Source organism: Vipera ursinii (genome assembly GCF_947247035.1).
Source record: "Vipera ursinii genome assembly, chromosome: 1".
NCBI classification, from domain to species: domain Eukaryota; kingdom Metazoa; phylum Chordata; class Lepidosauria; order Squamata; family Viperidae; genus Vipera; species Vipera ursinii.
In genome coordinates, this window is record NC_139512.1 from 22,796,223 (window position 1) to 22,805,177 (window position 8,955).

The 8,955-nt window shown below is 40.3% G+C and overlaps 1 protein-coding gene across 3 annotated transcripts in view; it reads left to right on the forward strand.

The window, feature by feature from the left end:
• DDHD1 (DDHD domain containing 1) overlaps positions 1-8,023 on the forward strand; it is a 47,996-nt gene extending 39,973 nt beyond the window's left edge. For 2 of the 3 annotated variants that reach the window (XM_083349965.1, XM_083349966.1), the window contains 3 exons: positions 2,733-2,985; positions 5,335-5,520; positions 6,678-8,023. In XM_083349965.1, coding sequence (XP_083206091.1) covers positions 2,733-2,985; positions 5,335-5,520; positions 6,678-6,862 — 624 coding nt within the window. In that variant the 3' untranslated portion in view covers positions 6,863-8,023. Of the gene's footprint in view, positions 1-2,732; positions 2,986-5,334; positions 5,663-6,677 lie in introns of all 3 variants that reach the window. The other variant, XR_014490893.1, reaches the window with a different exon arrangement.
• The last annotated feature ends 932 nt before the right edge of the window (positions 8,024-8,955 follow it).

The following is an 8,955-nucleotide window of genomic DNA, read 5'->3' on the forward strand; positions in this document are numbered from 1 at the left end:
CTAATGAGACCAGTATGGTGGCATAAAGAGCTTTCTGAGAAATAGAGAAACAAAACATGGGATTTAAAAATGGAAAGAGGGGATCGTAAAAAAAACAGAAAATGGGAAAATAGTTCAAACCCTTAAAACCTATTTTACAATTTTTAGAAAGGCTAAGGCTTAGAATGAACTGAATGTTACAATTAAACCCTTTTTTAAAAAAATGCTCTTTGGGGTATATGCAGCACAGGAAGAATGTGAAGAAAATGGTCAGTCTGCTGCTTGGAGAAGTCTGAACTGCTTAATTCTTATTTTGCATCTGTCTTTTCACAAAAAGAAATTCAGCTTCAGAAATGGGGCAGTAGAGCCATGCAGGTCAAAATAGGCCAGGAATTTGTGACAGAACACTTAGCTGCTTTGAATAAATTCAAGTCTAATTGCCTGGATGGATTACATCCCAGGATGCTAAAGAAACTGCTGCCTCTTCTGCCCCATTTCAGAGCAACAAAAGTTCCAGGAGACTGGAGAAGAGATAATGTTGCAGTTTTATGAAAAGTGAAAAAAGTGGCCCAGAACACAGCCCAATGAGCTTGACACCTTAATGTCTGGGAAAATTTAAGAAAGGTTTGTTCAAATTGTGAGTTTGAAAGCATTTAGAAAGAAACAGAGTGATTACTAGAACCCAGTATTATTTGTTAAAAATAGGTTGTGCCGAACAAATTTTATTACATTTTACATTACAAAATAACTAGATTAGTAGGCCAAGAGAATGTTATGGATGAAGTATGCTTACTTAGGCTGTAGTAAAGCATTTGGTAAACTGGACGATGACCATTTTTGATGGCCCCATTACAGATGAATTCAGATTGATTGATAATGTACAAGGATAAGTCACACATTTATAGGTGTGGTTTTTTTTTGAAGTTGGATATCACAGGCTACCAAGCAATTGTCACTTCTAGTTGAACTTGGCAGAAACATTTTCCTTAATGAATTCAGTCACACAAAAGAATAGCTTTTTAAAATTAAGTTCTGCAAAGGGACTTGTTCTAGTACATAATGTGTGTCTTGGCCTTCAGTCTTTCTTCAGGGTCTCACTATCTTTTTTTTTTCTTGGTCATGTGGTTCGACTGGTGCGCCAACTACGGCCTTATCTGGACCTGGATGTCTTACGTACAGTCACCCATGCCCTTGTGACCTCTCGCCTAGACTACTGTAACGCTCTCTACATGGGGCTGCCCTTGAGATCCACTCGGAAGCTTCAACTGGTGCAAAGTGCAGCTGCACGGACACTTTTGGGAGCCTCCCGATACTCCCATATCACACCTCTCCTCCGTGCACTGCACTGGCTTCCAGTTGCCTTCCGAGTGAAGTTCAAGGTGCTAACAATGACATACAAAGCCCTACATGGCGTGGGTCCGGACTACCTACGGGAGCACCTTCTGCCAATGTCAACACCCCACCGCCCTGTGCGCTCCCACAGAGAGGGCCTCCTCAGGGTGCCACCGCTCAAGGAATGTTGGCTGGTGGCCCCCAGGGGGAGGGCATTCTCAGTGGGTGCGCCAGCCCTCTGGAACTCCTTACCAACTGAAATCTGGATGGCCCCCGACCTCCGCACCTTCCGGCGCGACTTAAAGACTTACCTATTCCAGCAGTCCGGCCTGGCCTGATAGCTCTAATTGGGGTCCCAGTTTGTTTTGATTATTGTTTTTCTGTACTGTTTCATTATGTTTGCCTACCTTACTCTGTACACCGCCCCGAGTCCCTCGGGAGAAGGGCGGTTTATAAAAACAAATAAATAAATAAATAAATATTTATTTATTTATTTATTTATTAAATTTATAGCTGCCTCACTCCCAATAACTCAAATATGAAAGAAAATACGAAGAAATGTCTAAACATCAAAAATGACAACTGCATGAACTAAATGTATTATACTAGTAGAAAATCAAAGCATCAATTCTTGGATTTTTCTTTTAATAATTGGGGGGTGGTTGTTTTAGAAACGTTAAAAGGAAACAATTTATTCAAAAACTTACTTGATCTTTAATGCACTAGTATCCTTAGCAAGACCTAGCAAAGCAAATTGCTCATTATTTTCATGTATATTGCTGATGTTTCTTGTCCTTGTGCAAATGTGCCAAATCAACATATGTTGCTTATTTTAAAACAAAGGTGTAGTACAAATTATAAACTATTGTCAATTCTAACAAAAACAAAAATGATTGTTTGTGTAAAGCTCACATGAAGCTGCAAGACAGTAATTCTTTTTTTTCCCTTCTAGGCAGCAGGATCTTTAGATCAGTCATATTGCGAATGAAGGCAAATACTGTATATGTGTCCCAGGATAATGTTGCAGAATCCATTCGGGACCAGAGGTTTAATCTTCCGATTTTTTGGACTCATGCTGGAGCCCATCAGGGAACTTCTCTCTAACATAATATTTGCTTTGGACTATTCTATGCATGCTATTTATGTGATGCCTGGTTGTGTGTGGCACCACGTAAATACTATGCATAGAATAATCCCTCGAATGGAATAGAGAAGTTCCCTGTGGACGGGCTCTGGCACAAGTCCGAAAACTCAGAAGACCCAGATTGGATTCTGCATCAGTCATATTGTTTAAAACTTAAATGGAGGTGAAAAGAGAAGTAGTTAAGTGATAAATGGGTAGATATTTTGACCAGATGAAGAATGTATATATCTAAAATGTTCCCTGTTCACAGTCTCTTTCTTTGTCTTCTTATTTGCAGGCCTATAGACTAGAACCTTTAATTCTGAAGCACTACAGTAATATTTCTCCTGTGCAGATACATTGGTATAACACCACAAATCCACTACCTTACGAACACATGAAGCCAAGTTTTCTCAATCTAGCAAAAGAATCTACCTCTGTTTCTGACCCTGAATCTCTCACAACATTACCCAGTCCAACAACATCCCCTGTCATGTCTCGGCGGCATTATGGGGAGTCCATAACAAATATAGGCAAAGCAAGCATATTGGGTAACTATATGCTAAACTAAACCTTTCTTTGTTGATGTGTTTATCTTCCTCTAAAGCAGTGGTTCTTGCATTGAGGAGAATTTAGGCATTATCCTGGAGGTAATGGAGCAATATGTAATTGCTTATTTATGACTCAAAATACAGTTTGAGACTGCTGCTGTGAAGAGCAGGATCTTTTGGGGTTTTTTGTTGTTTGTTTTTATGAAGTAATGACAATTTCCTGAGATCAGGAAAAGGGGTAATTGAGTGAAATAGTTTTAAAACCCTCCACTCTAAAAAATAGAATTCCTGGAGTTGTGAGGCTTATAGTGACATTGGACCAATCACTGTATCTCAGATTAATCTACTGCACAGAAATAACAGAGGCAGCATAAGCACAAGATACTGATAATTTAAATTTCCTGGTATGGTTTTCTTTGATATTTTTGCTGTTTAAAAAAGATATATATTAAATAAAAATGAAAATAAGATGAAGAAATGTGCTCCTATAAATGGTGCTGCAAGGAAGCATAAATGTTTAATGATAATGTTGTTAATCCTCATTTAGTGACTGCCTTGTACAGCAACCGTTCACAGTTCTGACGGCAATGAAAAAGTAACTTTGCAAACAGTCCTCACATTTATGACCTTTTCACATCTGTAAAGCAAAGGAAAGCTGTAGTAAGATGATAAGCACAGTTTCACTTAGCAACCACTTCGCATAATGACCAAGTTCTGGTCCCAATAGTGGTTGCTAAATAAAGACTACCTGTATTACATTTCAGACACACTCTTTCTTCAAGAGTTCATAATCCTATATAGAATATTGAAATTTGAAACATTGCTGTGTGGGCTAGTGGATAGCACTTTTTAATCACTTGGGCTAAAAGCACTGTCCCATAAATGACTCTTATGCAACTCAGTTCCACATCATTTCATGATTCCACTAAGTGGAGGAAAGGATTTTTTTATATGCATCCAGTTTTGGTCACCATGGTATAAAAAAAATGTTGAGACTCTAGAAGGAGTGCAGAGAAGAGCCACAAAGATGATTGGGGGACTAGAGGCTAAAACACATGAAAGAACGGTTGCAAGAATTGGGTATGTCTAGTCTTAACAAAGAGAAGGACTGAGGGTGACATGATAGCAGTCTTCCAATATTTGAGAAGAGAAAAGGGGGTCAACCTAGTCTCCAAAACACCTGAAGACAGAGCAAGAAGCAATGGGTGGAAACTAATCAAGGAAAGAACCCTTGGATTGAGGATGAGACTCTTTTCCGTATTAGCACAACTCTGTCATAAAGCCTGGATCCCACCCCAAATAAACAAGTAACAACTTGGTTGTGAATGGATTCTATAATAATAATAATAATAATAATAATAATAATAATAATAATAATAATAATAATAATAATAATAATAAAGTTGGAAGGGACCTTGGAGGTCATCTAGTCCAACCCCTTGCTTAGGCAGGAAACCCTATACCATTTCAGACAAATGGCTGTCCAGTCTCTTCTTAAAAACTTCCAGTGTTGGATCTTTTTTTTTTAAATCCCATTTATATCCCGCCCTTCTCCGAAGACTCAGGGCGGCTTACAATCTAAGAAGCACAAATCAATGTGCTTAGCAATAGCCTTCATTCTATGTATATGCCTGCTTATTAGGGCTTTCGCCCCCCCCCCCCAAGCGGCATTATTACAAAGTCAGCTTATTGCCCCCAACAATCTGGGTCCTCATTTTACCTACCTCGGAAGGATGGAAGGCTGAGTCAACCTTGAGTCTGGTGGGACTCGAACCTGCACTAATTGCAGGCAGCTGGTGTTACTTAAGGAGGCATTAGCTCACTGCTCCACCAAGGATCATTGCTTGCTTCTGGAGGCAGGTTGTTCCACTGATTACTTGCTAATACATGGGCATTAATAGGTGCAGCAGACAGCTCCAATTGATGCATTTTTAATGAAATGCTGACCCTGGAATACAGTATCTGAGAACGACACTAATAGTTTCATGGTAAAACTATCCGCATGGGGGCAGCAGACGCAAAAGAAAAAAAACTCAGTGTTATAGTCCTTAAGGGCGAATAACTGCAGTTTCAGTAACACTGTTTTAGTCAAATAGTTCTATACACATGATGAAGGAAAGCTCTGGGTTGGCAATGCACAAAAAAAACAGTTACACAGCCACTGAATGTTACAATCAGACTGTGAAAAAATAGTCATGAGATACGGACACTAGTCGGTTATACTTGAAGTGGCATGTAGAGAAAACCTGTGATTTCTGCTACAGGGAGGAGTTGCGGTCTTATCACTAATCCTGGAGTGCTGGTGGCTGCAGAATAACATGGACTTGTTTTACTGTGCTAATTGAATAGGGGCAGCTAGCATTGGGAAAGGCCTCGGAGGGATGCTGTTCTCGAGATTTGGACGTTCCACCTCACAAGTGCCTGAGCCAGGAAAAGAAGGAACAGAAGCGGAGGACAAGAAGCCAGTTCTGAGTCAAACATCAGTCGGGACTCAGACTTTTCCACACAGCAGTTCTGGCTTCCTAGATCCAACAAGTAAGTAGATTTGGTTCTTTACTTTGCTAATTATGTTTTCACCTTTCTATCTAGGGCAGGGATCACCAACCCCTGGTCTGTATTGGCCCACTAGGAACCACGCAAGTGAGCGATGCTTCGTCTGTGCATGCGCAGGACCTAGGTAGCACCCTCCCTCCCTCCCTCCCTAAAAGTTGGGGGCCACTGATCTAAGAACTCGATTAGCAGTGAGCAAGCTTTATGAGTTGACAAGAGAAGGAATCATGACAAGCTTCAGTGCAGAATTGAACTCCAGTTCATTTAGTTCTAGAGGTTCTGGCCCTACACGTTAGAAAGCAAAGTAATATCTAAGCTCTAAATATCTCACAGGGACGCGGTGGCTCAGTGGGTTAGGACACTGAGCTTGTCGATCAGAAGGTCGGTAGTTTGGCGGGTCGAATTCCGAGTGCCGCGTAACAGAGTGAGCGCCTATTACTCATCCCAGCTTCTGCCAACCTAGCAGTTCGAAAGCACATAAAAATGCAAGTAGAAAAATAGGGACCACTATGGTGGGAAGGTAACAGCGTTCCGTGCACCTTTGGCGTCTAGTCATGCCGGCCACATGACCACGGAGACGTCCTCGGACAAGCGCTGGCTCTTCGGCTTTGAAATGGAGATGAGCACTGGCCCCTAGAGTCGGAAACGACTAGCACGCATGTGCGGGGGAACCTTTACCTTTACCTAAATATCTCACTCTCCAGTTTTTAGCTCTTGCTCTTATGAGACAATCCTTGCCGCTTCAGTTTTCAGTTTTACTGATATTTCCCTATTCTTCAGTTGCTCTTCCTGAGTCCTTCAGGAAAGGGCGGTATATAAATCTAAATAATAAATAAATAAATAAACTAGCATAGCTTCTTTGGCTGATACGTAGCTTCTAATGTTTTGGCTGGAAACTACTTTCTAGTGGCACTGCTGCCGAGCCTCACAATTTCCATTCTGTTACGTGGTTGGGGGGCATTTTGTATCTGATTCTGTATCTTATTTAGCAACTTTAGGAGATGAAGGGGGCCACTTCATAGTGCTGCTTCCAGTCTTATTTCCACCCCCACCCCCTCAAATGTTAGGTAGATGTGAAGAATAAAATATGCAGCAAAGGACAAGAGGACAGTTCTGCAGTAATGGTTTTGTTTCCTGCCTAGTTGAGCTGGACCACAGGATCGACTTTGAGCTCAGGGAAGGCCTGGTGGAAAGCAGGTACTGGTCTGCCGTTACATCGCATACAGCTTACTGGTCATCAATGGACGTCGCGCTCTTCCTTCTTACCTTCATGTACAAGCAGGACCAAGGGGAGGATAACATCAAGCCCCGCTTAGATCCCCTTTGATTAGGGATAGGGCAGGAATTAGGGAGGAGTGGGAAGGGGAGAAAGGATGAAACCTGGCAATTGGCACAGAAACAGTCAGACAACATCTGTTTTTAAGGCATGGTGGTTTCAGTTTCAATGCATGCCTGGTTTCCTTCCTTCCAAGGTTGTTTGTCCTTCGATGCACCTATCCATTTCTGTGCTAACTGAGGCCTTCTTGAAAGATCATTCTCAGCTCCCACCCTTCCAGCTTTCAAACAAGCCAGCAGTAGTTGTTTTAGCATCCCTGTAGAATAACATCTTTGCAGATTAACATATCTGTTTAAGAGTAGCTGCTTTTTTTTTCCAATACCGAGGTTAATCTGTTACAATGGAATTTGTTTTCATTTAAGAGAAATGCCTGCAGATCTGAAAGAGCCATGTTCTGTGTCCTTTGTATGAATTAAATTAAGAAGCAAATGGGTACCATTGCCCTCGATTGCATTGAAACTCCATCATGTAAGTGGCAGATACAAAGGGTATAACACAACTCATTCCATGTACTAAACTGGCAAGCAGTCCTTTGGAAATGTTGTTAACAATAATTTATTATTACCTCTTTGTTTTCTCCAATGTATTAAAAATGTTAGTTTTCTACAGTTTTTTCCCTTTTGTTTTCTTTGAAGCAGAGGAACATTTAAAAAAAACACCACATTTATTTTCTACAGTGTTAAGACTTTATTCCTCAGATGACGTATGTCATACCTTTGTACTATTTCAATGGAGCTATGGACACTCTGGCACACTTTTCAGTATTTTTTTCATTAAAAATAAACTTTTGTGATATCACACAAGCATTATTTGTTAAATCCTGTTTCTCCAAGACAAGATATGTTTTCTCTTTGATTTTTGCATGTGTTCATTTTGCTGTCTTCTCAATTTGTAAAATACCTGCACTCAACTTCTCAATTTGTAAAATACCTACAGTCAACTTCTCAATTTGTAAAATACCTGCACTCAACTTCTTGGAGACTAAGTGGTGGAAAGTAAGTCTTAATTTGTGGTTCCTCAGTATCAAGCAGATTCTTAAGATGCGTGTTTGACTTTGAACAATTAGACCATTGTTAAGCTCTTTTGATAAAATGATGCTGGCGAGTATCCAAAGAAGAGGCATTCGTACTCAACTACTCAACATATTTTTCTTTCAGCTATTCAGGCTGTAAATGAAGCCATCTGCTTTTCAAACTGCAGGGTGTTTGCTTCTTCACAAGGGCAGCCCAAAACACTAAAAGTATTTCTTAATTCTTTCTTCAACAAGACTCTCAGTTCATTCTCTCACATGCGTGCTCCTTCATTTTGCATGCAGTTATTCCTAAATCTGTAAATGTGACACCGAATTTACTTGATTTATATATGAATTTAGTCTTTATTCTTGGATATTCAGGGAACTTGGAAAAAAACATTGATTAAAATTTAGGAAAACATAAAAACAGGATAATTGATATAATTACCACCAGTACATGGACAGAAAATTCTAAATCAGGGGTGTCCAACTTTGGAGACTTTTAAGACTCGTGGACTGCAACTCAGGCTGACTGGGGAATTCTGGGAGTTGAAGTCCACAAGTCTTAAAGTTGCCAAGGTATGAATGACACTTCTGTTCTAAATCATAGACTTAAAAGCCATTACTGAGAATTACAAAGCTTCCCTAAGAAGTGGCCGCCTCAGAGTCATACTTGACTCTTCAGAGGAATCGGATCATTTGGTTACATTGTGTGAACTGGCAATTAATGGTACTTGGGGTAGTTTATGTGAGGACACCAGCATTCCTCCTTTTCTGCCACAGTAAAGGGCAGACATTCAAGTAGCACAGTTACTTCCTTCAAGAGTTAAATGCTTCTTATGTGCTGGAATGTTAAGTTGGCTTCATTTAACATCACTCTGGAATCTACATTAGTAGAGTCCATTATTGTAGTAATCTTAGTCATGAAAGGGCTTAGATTCCACTGAGTCCTTCTGGGATCTTTGTTTATCTCAGATTCCTAAGATAAGCTTTTTCCTGGAGTCATTTCACAAGATGAAGATGCTTCAAAATGATAAGAGGAGTGGCTTATGGAGGACTGAGATGCCCCATA